At 44.8% G+C, this 19572-nt stretch overlaps 1 protein-coding gene across 2 annotated transcripts in view; it reads left to right on the top strand.

Annotated features, from left to right (window-relative positions):
* KIF3C (kinesin family member 3C) overlaps positions 1–18353 on the top strand; it is a 42098-nt gene extending 23745 nt beyond the window's left edge. Inside the window, exons 4-8 of one of the 2 annotated variants that reach the window (XM_023732426.1) lie at positions 232–350; positions 824–940; positions 15180–15285; positions 15463–15635; positions 15874–18353. In XM_023732426.1, coding sequence (XP_023588194.1) covers positions 232–350; positions 824–940; positions 15180–15285; positions 15463–15635; positions 15874–15967 — 609 coding nt within the window. In that variant the 3' untranslated portion in view covers positions 15968–18353. Of the gene's footprint in view, positions 1–231; positions 351–823; positions 941–15176; positions 15286–15462; positions 15636–15873 lie in introns of both variants that reach the window. The other variant, XM_004377582.2, reaches the window with a different exon arrangement.
* The last annotated feature ends 1219 nt before the right edge of the window (positions 18354–19572 follow it).

Below are 19572 nucleotides of genomic sequence, written 5' to 3'. Positions count from 1 at the left end.
GGAGAGTGTAGGTGACAGCAACAGGCCTTCGTGTTGGTGGGGTGGGGGTGGCCCTTGGAACAGCCCTGCCTGATTCAAGGTGGGGCAGCAGGAGGGAGGTCCAGACTCGGCCCCAGGCCTCTTCCTGGGCTGTGCTGGTGGCCCCTGAGGCTGCAGCCCTGAGGCCCAGGCTGGGTGACCGGTCTCTTGGCCACACTGTGCAGCCCCTGAACCTCACCTGTCTACACCCAGCTCTACGCCAAGCTGCAGGCGGTGAAGGCGGAGATCCAGGACCAGCATGACGAGTACATCCGTGTGCGGCAGGACCTGGAAGAGGCGCAGAATGAGCAGACCCGGGAACTCAAACTCAAGTATGCCTCCTGCTCTTCCCGTTGAGGGCCCTCACAGCCATCCCTCATTCCCCAGGCCCTCTCTCTGACAGACTCTTCTCCTATCTGAAGGCCTCATACTTGCCCATGAGTCCATATGTCTGAGGAACAAAACATGTCTGAAGGATGAGGGATAGCCCCAGTTCTCGAGTTTCTTCTACTGCCTCTACTTCCTTCTCCTTCCTCTCCTCTGCCTGTATTTGATGAACGCCCCCCTCCCCCACCCCATGCAGCTGAGTGCTGGCCAAAATTAACCCCTAAGGCCCTGCATTAATCTTTGCTTTAGATGCAGTGATTTCCAAGCTCCATTATTTCTGTAGGGACACTCCCCCTTCTTGGCGTTTCCACCTCCTGCGTTCCCTCTGCCTCTGCTTGTTGCTTCTAATCCTTCACCTTCACATACCATGTGGTCTCTCACTCCCAACTTCCCATCCCTGCCTCCTTCCTGCTCCCAGGTACCTAATCATTGAGAATTTTATCCCCCCTGAGGAGAAGAACAAGATCATGAACCGGCTTTTCCTGGACTGTGAGGAGGAGCAGTGGAAATTCCAGCCACTTGTGCCAGCTGGAGTGTGAGTCTGTTTGCCCAGTTGTTTGGGCCTAGGGACTCCGGTTGGGGGTGGTGAGGGGCCTGAGGCCCTGCCTGAGGGAAGACACAGGTGTTTTGTGGATTGGGGCGGGGGTTGTCAGGATGGGGGCAGATGGAAGGTGAATTTCTAAGGACCTAATTTCGAGTACCTAGGTAGTGCAAAGCATTAATGCATTCAGCTGCTAACTGTTAAGTCCTTCCAGAGGTGCCTTGGAAGAAAGGCCTGGCAGTCTACTTCCAAAAAATCAGCCATTTAAAACCCTGTGGAGCACAGTTCTACTCTGACACACACAGGGTTGCCATGAGTTGGAATCGACTCCATGACAACTAGTTTGAATTCGTAGAGGTCTCAGTGAAGGAAGAGTGCTCTGGAAAAAAAAACAAAGTATCTCATTGGCCTGAGACGCTGAATACCCTGAGGGACCTAAGGAGGGGAGGAAGAGATCTCAGCCTCTTGACCATCCCAGCGAATGCTAACGCTCAGCCAGTTCTCATGACTACTTATTTGTTGAGTGCCAAAAACAGCAACAACAATAGTATTTGCCAAGCCCCTGTTGTGTGCCTGGGCACTGTGCTAGACTCTGCAGACAGAAGGTGAAAAAGACCCAGACCCAGTCAGACCTTACAGTCTGGTGGGAACTACAGAGAAGTAATCACATCATGAAATGATAGAGGTGTGATCCAGTCTCCATAGCCTCACTGACTTGGTGTTTCAGCATTTCCACTTGTTTCTGTATCCTAGCCCTTAGGTGCAGTCTGCAGCACCCTCTGCTGGTGGCTGAAGACCCAGCCTGACTATTCAAGCCCAAAAGAGTGACTGCCTGCCTCACCCAACCCGACCACTGTCCCTTAATTGCAATCTGTATACAGAGGTGCTTAGGAGGCCAAACACTGATGCACTTCCCTGGAGACTCTTTGCTCTCTCTGACCTAGGATGTTAATGCCAAGATATGGCAGGAGTCTCCAAAACTGAGTGGGAAGCTAGCAGGACTCTCCTGCTTCTTACTGGAATATCAGATGCCTACTTAATCTGGCTACTTTCTGAAAGATTGATCCTAGGTCCAAGGTGATCACCATTTTTGTAAGTAACAGGTCATGAGCAGAGGAGATTGTCAGTGGTGTCTCCTTGGATTTACAGTCCACCTTTCCCGTCTACGTAGAGACCTGCACCATCTCATGCAGAGCTTCTCCGCTCTGGCTGCAGCTAGAATCACCCGTAAATTGGGCTCCTGAGAGTCTGATTTCTGATTTAAAGGGTCTTGGTAGAATCTAAGGAGCCCTGGTGGCACAGTGGTTAAAGCGCTCGACTGTTAACCAAAAGGGAGAAAGATATGGCAGTCTGATTATGTAAAGATGTACAGCCTTGGAAACTGTACAGGGCAGTTCTACTCTGTCCTATAGGGTCGCTATAAGTCGGAATCGACTCGACAGCAGTGGGTTTTTTGGTTTGGTGGTTGACAGGCCTTAATTTGTTTTTGCCAAAGCTTCCAGGTGTTTCTGCAATAAAGCCCGGCTTAAGAACCGCTGCTCCAGTGCCATCTGCTGGAGGCAGATGCTGGGAGTCTTCTGCTCCACTGGGTTATTTTGTGCTCAGTTCCTAAGCTGAACGTTTGCAGGTGGAGCAGTTTCTTTACATTGGATGCTGTAGCGTCATCAACATGTTCAGCTAGAGACAGAGACCCAGACTGAGAGAGGCCCTCAGAAGGCATGTGTTTGCTAACGTTTTCTTTTGAAACATAAGAATTGCAAGAAGAGTACAAACAATTCCTCTATACCCTTCACCAAAATTTATCAATAGTTAACATTTTGCCACATTTTGCTTTATTAATTTCTATCTCTCCCCTCCCTCTTCCCTCCCTCCTCCCTCCCTCTGTCCATCCCTCAAACATTTGAGATTAAGTTGCAGACATCCTGACCCTTTACCTATATTTCCTAAGAAGGAGGACATTCTCTTACATAACCACAGTACAGTGACCGAATTCAGGAAATTTTATATAGACACAATACGGTTATCATATAGATACTCTTTGATTTTTGTTAGTTATCCGAATAATGTCCTTTATGGCAATTTCCTCCCCCTCCCTACCCGTGATCATGTACTGCATTTAATTGTCAAGCCTCTTTAGTCTCCTTTAATCTAGAACTGAGAAGGACTCTTGATTTGAGCTTTGCAGTTTTGTGGGTCAGAGAAGTTTATTCATTTCTCAAAACATTGTCCCTGCAGTTTTGCAGTGAGCCAACTGCCTCAAGCATATGACCCAGACTCAAAGTGTGGTGTGTGCTGTGCTTGAAGCTAACATGTGCTTTCTGCTTGATCCTATGAAGTCCCATTTCTTATTTATACTTTTTTAAAGTTTATTTTCTTCCTTTTATATAGCTCTTACTTAAATTGCAAACGTAATATGTTTTGTTATGGAAAATTTAGATAAGCAGAAAGAATGAAAATTCTCTCCGTCTAGATAGAGGTAGCCTCTGCTAACATTTAGATATAAACTTTCTCCTTTTTTCTATGCATAGATAAACAATCCTTTTTTTTTCAAAAATGGCATCATACACTGAAAAACCATTCACAGGTTTTGTTTTTTTTTTTTTTTAACAATTAAAACAGCACTATCTTAAAATAAAATAAAAATTAAAAAAACCAAGCCTGTTGCCATGGAGTCGATTCCAACTCATAGCAACCCAAAAGCACAGAGTAGAACTGCCCCATAGGGTTTCCAAGGAGGAGCTGGTGAATTCGTACTGCCAACCTTTTGGTTAGCAGCCGAACTCTTAACCGCTGTGCCACCAGGGCCCCAAGGATATGAATCTTTAGGGAAGCAGACTGCCACATATTTCTCCCGCTGAGTGGCTGGTGGGTTCGAACCACCTAACTGCCGGTTGGCAGCCAAGTGCTTGATCACTGCGCCACCAGGACTCTTAAAATAGTACACTTTAAATCATTTTTAGAGTAGATGCCAGTAACAGCTATTAAAAAGAAAGAAGTCCTCCAAAATATGGAGGTCTTTCTTTACTGCTTGGAGCTCTGGTGGTGCAGTGGTTAAGAGCTCAGCTGCTAACCAAAAGGTTAGCAGTTCGAATCCACCAGCTGCTCCTTGGAAACCCCATGGGGTGGTTCTACTTTGTCCTATAGAGTTGCTTTGAGTTGGAATTGACTCAATGGAAACAGGTTCTTCACTGCTTAACTGTTGCCACTTCTAGTCTTTAGTCTCTTTTACCCTTGTCTACTGCTTTAACGGCAAATTTGTGCTCTTTTCCAGCACTTTTGTATGTATGAGGGAGGCCTTTTGGCAACAGTTCTGGGGATGGGCACATTAGAGCTTGATTTTTGCAGTGCTTTTTTTCCCACTTTCCCTCTCTTCTGTGGTTCCCTCCGATTCAGCATTTTCTGATCATGCCTTAAAAGCTTCTTGTTTCAGCCTACCTCTGTAGTGTTTCTTTTCTTTGGGAAGACTCGCTCCTGACACACCCCCATTGACTTACATCTGCGTCTAGCGCCCTCTTCAGCCTGCCTTTGCAGGTTCATGTTAGCAGCTCATTGAGCTGGATCCCAGTCCCTAAAGATTTTATTTGAAAGATTTGAAGATATAAATACATTTACAAATTTTTCTAAAATTATAGTTAAGTATATTCACAGCTTAGGAGTCCCTGGGTGGCACAGATGGGTAAGCACTCCACTACTGGCTGAAGGGTAGGTGGTTCGCACCCACCCAGAGGCGTCTCAGAAGACAGGGCTGATGATGTGCTTCTGATAGGTCATAGCCTTGAAAACCCTGCAGAGCAGGTCTACTGGAATTGACTCCGCGGCAACTAACAACAACAACAACACGGTTTAACCATGTTCTTTTATATAGAATACGCATGTATCTGTTAGAATACCCACAGATTATATATTTCAAATAGAAAATATTCAAACTATATCTGTTTAAGGGTAAAAGATTTAAGGCAATTATGACACACCAGTGTTCTGTATCACACTTAAATACAAATTATATAAACAGTTATTATAGACTGCTCTAAGAAAGAACTCCAAGGAGTAAATTACTTCAAAAAGACTTATTAGTAAATACTAGGGAACCAACTATATGCTATTCTGAATTACCACTGTATATATGCATATATTTTCTTTCTTTTTTTTTTTAATGTCACCGTCCAGTTGGCCATGCCTGATACTGCAATATTTAATACTTTTTTCAGAACGTAAAACATCAAAATGTGAAAAAGAAAACAAACATAAAAATGGATCTAGGATGTTTTTACATGAAACAAGTTTTTTTAATTACTTTTTTTATTTTTAAAGCAGTTGGTGGTTAGAATGAAGTAAAAACAATTCTGTCATACTTGGAATCTCAGTTGTGATTCTGACTCAGCAGAGAGCTGCTAGGGCAGCATCCTGGAGCAGGGAGTTGCTGGACCAGATCTCTGAGATTATTTGGCACAAGACCGTCATTTCATACAGAAAGCGGAGGGCCAGGGAGGCCCCTGGACGTAGCTTTCCCGGGGTCAGGGCATGGCAGGGTCTGAAGCTGCAGTTCAAGCTGCCTCACTGGGAGGAAAGATGCCATCCCTCAGCAGTGGAGCCCACCATTTGCAACATAACTTAATTAGGGCTCAAAGCACACAGAAAAGCCCTTTCTTCCCAAACCATATTTAACTAATCAGGGTATTGTTCCATTTGCTCAATTCAAGTGTGGAATATTTTGCTTTACTTTGGCCTGAGGTCTTCTGGGGATGAGAACACTGGAGGCTGCTCAAAGCAATTTCCTAACGTCATGCTGTCCTTTTAGGAAGCTCTTGCTTGAGAAAATGTTTTCTCTCCTTCTGCTCTAGCTACCAGGAGTCCCTGGGTGGCACAAACAGGTAAGCACTCAACTACTAGCTGATGGTTGGTGGCTGGAACCCACCCAGAGGCGCCTTGGAAGACAGGCCTGGCGATCTGCTTCTGAAAGGTCACAACCTTGAAAACCATGTGTAACAGTTCTACTTTGCACATGTGGGGTTGCATGAGTCAGCATCAACTTGACAGGAGCTGACAACAGCAACACCCCAGCTATGGGGCAGTGGTCGAATTCTCCCCTTCCATGCGGGAGACCCGAATGTACCTCAAGTGTAGCCCCACCCGTCTGTCGGTGAAGACTTGCATGTTGCTGTGATACTAAACAGGTCTTAGAAGAAAGGCCTCATGATCTACTTCTGAAAAAAGTCAACCAGTGAAAACCCTATGGATCACAATGGTTTCAAGACTGGGCAGCATTTCCTTTCGTTGTCGTGGGGTCAACTGAGTTGGGGCCAGCTCTGTGGCAGCTAACAAAAACACTAGCTACAAGCATCCCCATTTTACAGCAGAAGGCTGAGGGTCAGGGAGGCCCTTGAACACATACTCTTTTAACTGTGCCTTTCTTGAACAAGGAGTAACTGTGAGGCAACTCTTGAGACATGCCCATATCAACTTACTTTGGAAGTCCATCTCTTTTTTTTTCCTCCAGTGTCGATGCAGCCACTAGTAGATACATAATTTCAAGTGAGGTGCCTTCTACAATTATGGGCAATTTTATATTAAAGCTATTTGGATAAAAAGTATTTCTACAACCATCCCCAGCAATAGCTACTTTACAAGTATGGCGGTTTACTTTTAGTTTCTCATAATGGACTTTATTTTTAATTGTGTTTATGTAAAATTATTTTCTAAGGGTTAGATATTTGTCAGTGTCCCCAGCCCATGTCTGTCCCCAGTCTGTAGTTCATAAAATTCTATTTGTACCTTTAGCCCTTTGGCCTTTTCGATCCCAGCCACCCTAGATTCATTTCAGAGGCATCATGGTGCAGTAGAAAGAGACTGGACTTTTGATTTAGAACAATCTGAATTCTTGCCCTGCTCTGCCACTCATTTGTGGCCTTGAGGAAGTTATTTAACCTCTCTGTAGCCAAGCTTCTTCACCTGTAAAGTGGGGATAAATAATATAGACTTTGCATAGTTATTGAGGTTGAAATGAGATAATGTGTGTTAAGTCCCAGGCCGGTGCCTGGCACAGAGGAGATGATCAATAAATGGTTGCAGTCATATCGATAAGCCAATTATAATTATGGAGACTCCAGAGAAACTAGTCTGGTGCCATCCCTTACAAATGCCATAGAAGAGAAGTTTGGTTTGTTGTTTTTGTTTTAGGTTTTTTTTTTTTCCCCAGACTGCTTCCAAGTTTAAAGAGAGAACATAAATAGAATCAGGAAAGAAAGTTAAACTGGTTTCATTACAGGGGCAAAGTTGACCTCAGTAGAAACATTCTCAGTTCTGGGTTGAGTCCCTAGATTTCTTCACAGGCCTGTGAGAATTGAAGAGAATCTGAAACAGGGAGAAGTTTCAGCCTTCTCAGGCAGAATGTGGAGAGGCGGGAAGATGAGTGAAAAGAAAGAGTGAGAGTTTAGACATACAAGTGCAAGGTGGCAGCTGGCCTTCTGGGAGCTGTAGAAGCACAGAGAAAAGTCCGTGGTGGGTGAGGGTCTGGAAAGAGGATACACCTATAGTGTTGAAAGCCTGTTTTCAGAACAGGAGAGGAAAGGGGGTGATGAGATCACACAGAGCCAGTCATGAGAATGGTGGCAACCCTTAAGAGGGAGATGAGAGATTACTTCTTGATATTAAGGGGAAAAGACATTATGGTAGCAGCCAAGACTTTGGAGGAAGGGCCCTAGGAGAACTCTTAGGATCTGCCAAGCACGTGAGAACTGTTGTCCTGGGTCTCTGTGGGAGGGGTGGGTAAATGCACAGCCGGGCCTCAGCTCTGGGCTGTCAGCCACAACCTGCTCACTATTGAGAAGGGATCAATCATGGAAAGTAGGCCTGGGGCAAAAGAGGGAGTAGATGGGAAGATTTGGTGTCCCAATTACAGACTCCCCTCCCCCAGACCCCTTTTCTTACCCACATGCCACCCAGAATAGCCCTGGCCGCTTCACTGGGTCAGGCTGCCAGCTCACACTGATCTGCTGCCCTGCTCACCCAGCTCCATCCCCCTGTCCTGGTTCCCAGGGCCTGCCGCCTTCAGGGGGCTCTTTGGCCTGAGACCATTCCTGTGTGTTCCTGAGAAACAGTGACCTGTTGCTGTTGAGTTGATTCTGACTCACGACGACTCCATGTGTTACAGACTAGAACTGCCCCATAGGATTTTCTTGGCTGTAAACTTTATGGAAGCAGATCAGCAGACCTTTCTTCCATGGTGCCACTGGGTGGGTTTGAACTGCCAACCTTTAGGTTAGCAGCCGATCGCAAACCTCTTGCGCCACCCAAGTACCATCATAAGAGACATAGAAACAGTACACCATCATGAAAAGACTATTCAGAAAGGTTCAGATTCCGAGTCTCTTCCTAATCAGATGCAAAAGGCACTCAGTTTTCTGAGCCTCAGCCTCCCTGCCTGCTCTGTCTACACTTTCGGAAGTTGTTGTAAAGTCCAAATGAGATGTGTAGAAGCGCTTTCTAAGTGATAAGTCATCATTTCCTGATTTTCAACTTAGAGGGGTGGCCCTGCCTTTCCGCCAGCATGTAGGAGAGCTGCCTCTCCTTGTGCTCAGCCGCCCCCTCATCCTGTAGGCTCCTGCGGCTTTGTCCTTCCTTGTTTACATTTATAAAGAGGAGTCAGCAGAGATCCCCCATTGGGGCCCAGCACTCTTTTATATGCTTGATGAAATGGACCATGGAATGTTGTCTGGTCACTCCCCTCTGCAGACAACAGACATTGTTCTGTTGGCTCCTGCACAGCTTGTTCTACTGTTCAAGGACAGAGCGTCCTATCCGTGAGTTATTCGGCCTGCTTCTTCTCTTCTGCCTTCCAACTGTCTGCCTTTTGGCTTTTCTCATTGCTCACTTGTATCCCCACTTGAAATTAGCAAGTGGAATTGAGAATAAATAATACAGGCAGTCCCCAGGTTACAAACAAGATCCTTTCCTAAGAGTGTCTTTAAGTCGAATTTGTAGGTAAGTTGGAACAAGTGCATAAGGTTCTTATTCAGCCTTACTTTAGTGCAAGAAAAAAGGAGCCTTGGTGGCACAGTGGTTGAGCGCTCAGCTGCTAACTGAAAGGTCAGCAGTTCAAACCCACCAGCCGCTCTGCAGGAGAAAGATGTGGTAGTCTGCTTCCAGAAAGATTTACAGCCTTGGAAATCCTATGGGGCAGTTCTACTCTGTCCTATAGGGTCACTATGAGTCATAATCGACTCAATGGCGGTGGGTTTAGTAGGGGTTGGTTCAGTCATTTCAAAGTGAGGACAAATGTACTTAACATTAAAGGGCAAGCATGAGTTGTCCACAAGTCAGAAGGAAGTCAGACGTTCGTAACCCAGGGACTGCCTGTAGTCACATCTGCCGTGTGTTGAACCTTTTACAGTGTACTGTGCTAAGCGCCTATCTTGTTATCTTTCTCAACAATTTTATGTGACGTGGATTATATATCTGAGGCACAGAGATATCAAGCCACTTCCCAAGGTGTCTTAGTTATCTAGTGCTGCTATAACAAATAGCACAAGTGGATGGCTTTAACAAACAGAAATTTATTCTCTCACAGTTTAGGAGGCTAGAAGTCCGAATTCAGGATGCCAGGTCTAGGAGAAGGCCTTGTCTCTCTGTCAGCTCTGGGAGAAAGTCCTTCCCCTGGTCTAGGAGCTTTTCAGCCCAGGGACCCCGGGTCCAAAGGATATGCTGCTCTTGGCACTTCTTTCTTGATTGTAGGAGGTCCCTATCTCTCTACTTGCTTCTCTCTTCTTTTATCTCTTGTAAGATAAAAGGTGATGCAGCCCACAACCTAGAGAAACTCCTCTTACATCAGATCAGGCCTGTAACCTGAGAAAGGGTGCTACATCCCACCCTAATCCTGTTTAACATAACCTGATCTTGCCTCTTTAACCACGGGCAAAGATTAGGATTTACAACACAGAGGACAATTACATCAGATTACAAAATGGAGGACAACCACATAATACGGGGAATCATGGCCTAGCCGAGTTGACACACATTTTGGGGGGACACAATTCAATCCATAACACAGGTAACAAACCTTTAAAGGGCAGAGCCAGCATTCAAACTCAGGTCTGCCTCACTCCAAAACTTGTGTTGTTTTTAAAAATGGAAACAGCTTTCTTGTTTTCTTTCCTTTCTCAGTTTTTTAAATTAGTTTTAGATAATAAAAGTAATACATCACACTCATCAAATTGGCTGAAAGAAGAAAGCCTGACATACCATTGGTTAGGTAGGATATACAGCAACAGAAACTTTCATACATTGGCAGGAGTGGAAATAAGTATCACCACTTTGAAAGCAATTTGGCAGTATCTAGTGAAGTTGAAAATGCACATATCCTGCAGCTCGACAATTCCATTCCTTTTGAACACATACATGAAGATACCTGTACAGAAATGTTCACAGCAGCACTGTATGTAATAGCAAAAACAAAAAGTCTAATGAGTAATGACATTCAACATCTTTTCATGTGCTTATTGGCCATTTGTGTATCTTCTTTGGTGAAATGTCTATTTAAGTCCTTTGCCCATTTTTCGATTGGGTTGTTTGTCTTTATTGTTGAGTTGTAGGAATTCTCTATATATTCTAGACAGTAAACCCTTGTCAGATATATAGTTCCCAAATATTTCCTCCCATCCTGTAAGTTGTCTCTTCACTTCCATGGTAAAGTTCTTTGATGCACAAAAATTCTTAATTTTGATGAAGTCAGATTTATCTAGTTTGTCTTATGTTGATTGTGCTTGTGGTGTCATATCTAAGAATCCCTTTTCAAAAACTAGGTCCCGAAGCATTACCCCTATGTTTTGTTCTAAGAGTTTTAAGGTTTTAATCCTTACATTTGGTTGTTGATCCACTTTGATTTAATTTTCATATACGGTATGAGGTATGGGTCTAGCTTCATTCTTTTTGCATGTGGAGATCCAGTTGTCCCATCACCATTTATAGAAGAGACTATTCTTTACCCATTGCATGGACTTAGCCCCTGTTATGGATTGACTTGTGTCCCCCCAAAATGAGTGTCTTCTTGGCAAGGCCATGATTCCCAGTATTGTGTGGTTGCCCCCATTTTGTGCTCCGATATATTTATCCTATGTGTTGTAAATCCTCTATGATTTTAACAGGGATTAAATTTTTAATCATAAAAATTTTATGATTTTCAATTAGAGGCAGTTATGTTAATGACGCAGGACACAATCTACAGGATTATGTTGTACCTTGAGTCAATCTCTTTTGAGATATGAAAGAGAGAAGCAAGCAGAGAGGAGGCCTCAAACCAATAAGAAAGAAGTGCCAGAAGCAGAGCGTGTCCTTTGGAACTGAGGTCCCTGCACTAAGAAGCTCCTAGACCAGGGGAAGATTGATGACAAGGACCTTCCCCCAGAACCAACAGAGAGGGGAAGTCTTCCCCGGGAGCTGGTGCCCTGAATTTGGACTTCTAGCCTCCCAGACTGTGAGAGAATAAATTTGTTTGTTAAAGCCATCCACTTGTGGTATTTCTGTTATAGCAGCACTAGATAACTAAGACAGAATTTGGTACCGCTAGAGTGGGGTGCTGCTCTAGCAGATACCTAAAATGTAGAAGCAGTTTTGGAATTGAGTAATGGGTAGAGGCTGGAAGAGTTTTAAAGTGCCTAATAGTAAAAGCCTAGATTGCCTTGAAGGGACTGTTGGTGGAATTATGGACATCAAAAACAATTCTGGTGAGGACTCAGAAGTGAGGAGAGCTGTAACACAGGAGATGGTGCAGACGGCTAGAAGCAGCGGCAAAGAATGGCAGCAGCTGAACCAGGAGACCAGCTCAAGATGGCACAGGAGCCGAACCACGTAGTGAGAGAGCTGAGTGCCTTTGCACAGGAGGCTTCCTGGCGAGTGGGGTGCCTCTGGGCACTTAATGGTGAAGCTAGGCTTGCTGACGCATGGAGCAAGAGAGCTGAGTGCCTTCCAGCTGAGGTTTACTGGCAGAGTGGGGTGCCTCCAGGCACTTACCGGTAGAGCTGAAGAGCTTTGGAACACTTGCCTGAGCAGGGCAGACACTGGGCGGGCCCAAGGGCCGAGGGGTCAAGAGGCCAAGGAACCAGGAAGCAGAGGCTGAAGAGACAAGGATCATGGGATGCAGAGCTACCTCAGTCTCAGTGTGTATGGCCATGACCTCTGGAGTCTCAAAAGATAGAATCACCACCTGCTGAGTCTCAAACGGTGGGACCACAGCCTCCTAGATTTCAAAGAGTCAGAGCTTCACCAACTTGGTTCTAGACTGGGGCTGCCTTTCACAAGTGCCAGTGGGATGGGGCCAGATCTGCTGCCCAAAGCTGAGGGGGTGGGGCTGCCATGCCCAGGGGGCAGTAGAACAGGGCCTGCTGGGGCCAAGGGGGTGGGTTTGCCGCTCAGACAGTCTAGCAAAATGTGGCTACCCAAAGCCAAGAGAAGAGAGTTGCCATTCCAGCGGACCTGGAAGGTGGAGTTGAAGCCCAGGGCCAAGAATCCAGACAGTCTGGCCAACACCCACAGTCTGAAGGGCAGGGCCATTGCCTAGATGGTCTCAAAGAACAGAAGATTATTTTCAAGCCTTGAGAGCTAATGTAATGTGTTCTGCTGACTTGCTTTGTGCCTGTTATCCCATTTTTTCCTCCAGTTTCTCCAATTTGTAATGGAAATGTCTGGCTTGTGCCTGTTCCACCATTGTACTTTGGAAGCAGTTAACTTGTATTCTAGATTTCACAGATGAAGAGGAATTTTGTCCCAGGATAGAATTTGGACTTGGAGTTGATTTAAGACTTTTGGGATGATATGATGGGGTGAGTGTGTTTTACACGTGGCAAGGACATGAATTTTGGGGGGCCAAATGGTGGAATGTTATGAATTAAATTGTGTCCCCCAAAAATGTGTCTCTTCTTGGCTAGACCATGATTCCCAGTACTGTGTAGTTGTCCTCCATTTTATGATCTGATGTTTTTATCCTATGTGTTATAAATCCTTTATGATGTTGTTGAGGCAGGATTAGAGGCAGTCATGTTAATGAGGCAGGACATAATCTACAGGATTAGGTTGTATCTTGAGTCAATCTCTTCTGAGATATAAAAGAGAGAAGCAAGAGAGGAGAGGGACCTCATACCCATGAGAAAGGTGCCAGGAGTGGAGCATGTCCTTTGGAACTGAGGTCCCTGCACTGAGAAGCTCCTAGACAAGGGGAAGATTGACGACAAGGACCTTCCTCCAAAACTAACAGAGAGAGAAAGCCTTCCCCAGGAGCTGGCACCCTGAATTTGGACTTCAAGCCTCCTAGACTGTGAGAGAATAAATTTCTGTTTGTTAAAGTGATCCACTTATGGCATTTCTATTATAGCAGCACTAGAGAACTAAGCCAGCCCCCTTGAAAACCAGTTGGTCATAGATGTATAGGTTTATTTCTGGACTCAAATTCTATTCCATTGGTCTATATGTCTGTTATTATACCAGTACCAGACTGTTTGGATTACTGTGGCTTTATAGTGCGTTTTGTAATTGGGTAGTGTGAGTCCTCCTGCTTTGTTCTTTTTTTCAAGATTGTTTTGGCTATTCAGGCCCCTCGAAATTCCATATAAATTTGAGGACTGGCTTTTTCATTTCTGCAAGAAGGCTGTTGGAATTTTGATAGGAATTATGTTGAATCTGTAGATCACTTTGGTAGTACTGATATATTAACAATATTAAGTCTTCTATCCATGAACATGGAATGTCCTTCCATTTATTTAGATCTTCTTTAATTTCTTTCAGCAGTGTTTTGCAGTTTCCAGTATACAAGTCTTTTAACCTCCCTTATTAAAATTATTCCCAGGTATTTTATTCCTCTAGATGCTATTGTAAATAGAATTTCTTTGTGGTTTTGATTTGCATTTCCCTAAGGGTCACCATGAGTCAGAATCGACTTGATGGCATCCGGTTTGGTTTTCGGGCCCTAGTGGTGCTGTGGATAAGCGTTTGGCTGCTAAGCAAAAGGCGGCAGTTTGAATCCACCAGCCACTCCTTGGAAACCCCATGGGGCAGTTGTACTCTGTCCTATAGGGTCACTATGAGTCGGAATCGACTCAACGGCAACAGATTTTTTTAATGACTAATAACGTTGAGCATCTTTTATGCACTTATTGGCAATGTTTATATCTTCTTTGGAGAAGTGTCTATTCAAAGCCTTCGCCCATCTTTAAATTGGGTTATTTGTCTTTTTATTGTTAATTTGTAAGAGTTCTTTATATATTCTGGATACAAGTCACTTACTAGGTACATGATTTGCAAATATTTTCTCCTATTCTGTGGGTTATATTTTCACTTTCTTGGTAGTATTCTTTGAAGTACAAAGTCTTTAATTTTGATGGAGTTCAGTTTATCTATTTTTTTCTTTTGTTGCTTGTGCTTTCGAGGTTGTATCTAAGAAACCATTACCTATTCCAAGGTCATGAAGATTTACTCCAATGTTTTCTTCTAAGAGTTTTATATGTTTAGCTTTTACATTTAAGTCTATGATCCATTTTTGAGTTACTTTTTATATATGGTGTAACTTCATTCTTTTGCATGTGACTATCCAGCATCATTTGATGATAAAAGCTATTCTTTCCCTATTGAATTGTCTTGGCATCCTTGTCTAAAATTAGTTGACCATAAATGTAATGGTTTATTTATGGACTCTTAATTCTGTTCCATTGATCTATATGCCTATCCTATGCCTGCACCACAGTGTCTTGATTACTGTAGCTCTGTAGTAAACTTTGAAATCAGGTAGTGTGAGTTCTCCAATCTTGTTCTTCTTTTTCAGGATTGTTTTGGCTATTCTTGGACCCCCGCATTTCAAGCCTGAGTTTTTAACCATTTTCTTATTCTGCATCCCATGAAGGAAAATGAAAAGCAAAGTCACCAATCAGCAACAGTTTTTTGTAGTGTGTGAAGTCAGTATATGAATCTGAAAGCTAAAAGATATTGGATTCCCTTTCTCCATCCCAGCCTTCAATAAGCCCTCTTTACTGTGGAAAAAAATTAGAGCAACAGGGGTGAAGAAATATGTGCTTCTTTGTGTCATGCCAGTTTTAGTTGTCAGGTCATATGAGAGCAAGGAGAAGAAAAAATTTCAGAACCTGTGATCTGCAGGGCCTCCTGGCTACCTGAATGATACTTAATTCCTTGTGATATCATTTTTTCTTTGTTTTCCAAGGAAAACTATTCTAATACAGCCTCTTTCCTACAGCAGTAACAGCCAAATGAAGAAGCGGCCAACTTCTGCAGTGGGCTACAAGAGGCCTATCAGCCAGTATGCTCGGGTTGCCATGGCAATGGGGTCCCACCCCAGATACAGGGTAAGAAGCTGGGAAATGGGAGAGGGGAGGGGAGGTCGAGTTCAAGGGAGGCAATGATCCCAGCTTCTGCTTCCTCTTACTACGTCATCCCCTCACTATACGCAATATTTACCGAGTGCCTAGAAGGTATAGTCATCAGGGACTCTGCTCATGTCTGATATGATATTTCCACCACAGGCTGAAAACATAATGTTTTTGGAGTTGGACGTGTCCCCTCCAGCTGTCTTCGAGATGGAATTCTCTCATGACCAAGAACAAGACCCCCGTGCACTACATATGGAGAGGCTCATGCGGTTGGACAGCTTTCTCGAAAGACCTTCCACCTCTAAAGTCCGAAAGTCCAGATCCTGGTTAGTATCACCATGGTCTGGGTGAACATCGGGCTTAGGAGGCAGGGGAACTCCATGGACTTGTTGAGGCTGAAGAGGGTGTTGGTTGTACCCAAAGGGCCGGAGATAGGGTGATGACTGGGGCTGTGGGGGAGAAGTTCCTACAGCAAGAGGATGAGGGGAAGGAAAGACCTCACTTTTCTGTTTCCTGCACTTGCCTAACCTCTCCTTCACCACACCTTGTCCCCACCCCCTGCAGGTGTCAGAGTTCTCAGCGGCCTCCATCCTCTACCACACATGCCTCGCTGGCCTCCGCTTCTCTGCACCCCACGACAGTACTAGAACACGAGTGACAACCTTCCTGGTCAGGCTGCCCATCCAACAGACTCTAGGGACGGGGCAGTCAACCCTGGATCATCTCATCTGCCACTTGGTGTGTGTGTGTGTGTGTGTGTGTGCATGTGTATGTGTGTGTATGTGTGAAGGGGTGAGAATCAGGCAGACAGTGCCTCTGTCTGCTCTTCTTAGCCTCCTTTATTTAATTCATGTTATTTATTCATGGAGCTCAGTTAGTATGGGGGAGATGCCCTCACCTGAGCTGTCTGGGCCTACAGTGGTCACTGCGTAGCCTCATTTTCTTCTGACTTTGGACCCTCAGTCAGACTTCAAGCTCCTCCCCGTTTCAGCTGCCCCAGAAGTGAAGGTGGCCAGTGCCTGAGAAGAGAGTATGTCTTCTACCTGTCCTACTCCACAATTTCCATCTCCTTCTACACTGACAGTGAGCAGGTCCTAAGCACTTCCCGGGACTAGAAAAATGCTGGGTGTCCACTGAGGACAAGAGATGTCCTGACAGCATTGGGCCTATGCTCTCAGTGGAGAGAGCCCTGCTCTCCACTTTCTGGGGCCCAGACAGCCTCTTTCCGCCGCTCAGCTCTTTTTCAAGGACTTAAGTGGCCTCACTGGCACAGCCCAGGCCCTTCAGTTTTGGCAAGAACTCAGTCACGGCTTCTTAAACTCTGCTTCCTTCCCACCTTCCCAACTCCTGGGTGGGAATTTCAAACTAACTATTTGCTGCCTCCTCCAGACCTGCAGAAATTGGAATAGTAATTGAGACAAGCTGGATGGTCTTCAAGGAAAGTCCTTCTTATGGGTCCCTTTGTTTCTTCCCCTCTGAGGAGTCACTTTGGTCAGCAAGAGATCAAGCTGACTCCCATTTTTGAGAGGATGCTCCTTCCTGCTTTGCTCTTCCTTCCCTGCAGCTACCTGGATCCCAGTTCATAGTGGAAAGGATCAGTGTCTTTCTACCCCTGGCTCAACAAAGGTATCTAAATCTGTTGCTTTTCCTCCTCATTTCACACAGGAGAAAGAGACCCAGGCACAATCTTTGTCAGCTTTGCCTGTTACCCCTGTTTCTGAATCAAATTTTTGGGGACACTTATTTTGTTGGAAAATGCACTTTTTCAGCAGTTGTGCAATTTCATCTGTAAGGCAGTATTCCTCACTTCCCTTTGTGACATCCCAAAATGTCTCCTGCTATCTGAAGTGATAACTAAATTTCTATTTTAAAAAAAGATTAATTTTCTTTGTCTTATAAGTGCATATCTTGGTTGAAGGGGGAAGGGGTAATTATGAAAGCAAACAAGTGATTTAGAATTTCAAAATGCCAAAATAGCAGGAGTCTCCAGATCCCTGAATATGAGGAATTTCATCTTTGGGGTAAGGACATGAGACTGACAGATCTACTGAAATTTGATGTGTGGGTGGTAGAAGTGGGGGCTGATTACCTGGTGATTCTCTTTACATCAGGAAATGAGCCCTTCTTACACAGCTCAAGTTTGGCTCAGAGGATTAAGGTTTGGTTTTGTTTAGCTCAGCAATGCTATCATTTCTACTGTCATCACTGGACTATGTGGTTGGGCAACTCCATTGCCATTTGCTCCTGTCCTCCAAAGAAATTACATTTTTCATCAGAGCCCAAGGGATTATTTGAGACTCAGGAGTCAGATGAGAGGTTTGGCTGTGGCTGGGACAGGAGTTGTGTATAAAATGCCCCAGGTGGCCTGCTCGCAGAGGGACTGCCATGGCTGTGTCGAGCAGCCTCTCCCGCTGACCTCTGTCTCTTTTGTGGATGAAGCAGCACATGTCATCCCCATTCATCACTCGGATACATTGATTGTACATTGTCTGTTCACTCGTTCCTCACAGTCTTATAGCACAATATTCCCAGCTTCACCACTCCCAGTCTGAGGTCTGGGCCTGAGGTGTGGTTTGAGGAGGAACTCCTGCCTGCGGCTTTGTGTACGTGTGTATGTGTGTGTGTGTTTGTGTGTGTGTTTACCTCCACAGGGGATACTCCACACTCATCCTAAGATATACTGGGAGCAGGGCCACTGCGGGTGGCTGGATCTCAGTCTCTCTCTTTCCTCCTCCTTTTCCTTTTGATGTACCAGACATTTGATTGACAAAATAAGGGCCTTGATTAGGACCAAATTTCCGTGTCTGTTGCTATGGTCTTTATTTAGGACAACAGTTAAAAATGCAGTGGCCCATTCTTGTCACTCTATATGTATGACTATACCGGACATATGTAATATATAAATATATATAAAAAAACATTACCGTCTGTCCCCTTGGCTTAGGATGGAGACCTCTCTGTTGAGCTGAAATGCACCCGCAACTGGGTGCTGCCAGCAACCTGCAGGCCCCAGCCATGTTCAAGTTAACACAGTCGACAATAAAGGAATGAGTATCATTATGGAGTTGGTTGCCTTTCTTCTCTTCTCTTTGCTTAATTCTTCTTTTTCTTCCTACCTTTTTCATTTTCTTCCTTCTCTCCTTCCTCATTTGCCCCATAGGGATTCAAGTGTTTCTGGAGCCCTAGCTACAGTTATCAGCACCTTGGAAAAGAACTGGCTGCTTAATAAAAGGGGATCTGTGTGCCCAACAGGACTGAGGGACAGGTCCCAGGCCCTAGTCTGAAGTCTGTGCCAGGGCTGAGGTAGCAGCTGCACATGTTCTAGGCTTGCAGCCCCCAACCAGTTAATTCTGAGCTCTTAGTAGATTTCAGGAGTCCCTGGGTGGCCCAAACAGTTAAGCATTTGGCTGCTAACCAAAAGGTTGGTGGTTTGAGTCCATCCAGGGGTGCCTTGGAAGAAAGGCCTGGTGATCTACTTCTGAAAAATCAGCCACTGAAAACCCTACGGAGCACAGTCTTACTCTGACATACATGGGGTCACCATGAGTCAGGATCAACTTGAGGGCAACTGGTTTAGTTTTTTGATTAGCAGATTTCAGAACTGCCTAGTTGGTATCCAGATTAGCTGTCAATACCGCACGCCTCTCTGTCCTTCCATTTATCAGCAAGAAGTAATTAAAGCAGGAAATAACGCATGCAAAGCACATAGGGAGCCCCTGGGTGGTGCAAACAGTTAAAGCGCTTGGCTGGCAACTAAAAGGTCGGAGGTTTCAGTCCACCTGGAGGAGCCTCAAAAGAAAGGCTTGGCGACAGATGGATCCTGAAACCAGTGATTGAAATCTGCCCACCTTCCCATGAGAGACTTGTCGAAGTCACCACATCTGGAAATAACCTTGAGACAACAAAGGAGAAGAAACCTGAGTGAGGCTGGAAGGACCCATCACAAAGGACCTGTCACAAAAGGCTATGGACTTACTTGCCACCACTTTACATTTAGTGTGTTCCTTTTACTTTTTGACACTGTGTTGTATGAAACCCTTTTTCTTTTGACTTTGTTTTTTATATATATATTTTCACCCAGAAAAAAAAAAAAAAAGCCTGGCAATCTACTTCTGAAAAAAAATAAATCAGCCACTGAAAACCCTATGGAGCACAGCTCTACTCTGACACACATGGGTTGCCATGAGTTGGAATTGACTTGACGGCAACTGGTTTAAAGCACATAGATGTGCCTAGCATATTGTGGGTGCTGAATTAAAAGAC

This window comes from Trichechus manatus, unplaced genomic scaffold (genome assembly GCF_000243295.1).
Source record: "Trichechus manatus latirostris isolate Lorelei unplaced genomic scaffold, TriManLat1.0 scaffold00052, whole genome shotgun sequence".
NCBI classification, from domain to species: Eukaryota; Metazoa; Chordata; class Mammalia; order Sirenia; family Trichechidae; genus Trichechus; species Trichechus manatus.
Note: the sequence above shows the minus strand (reverse complement) of the source record. Positions and strands in the feature narration are given on the sequence as shown.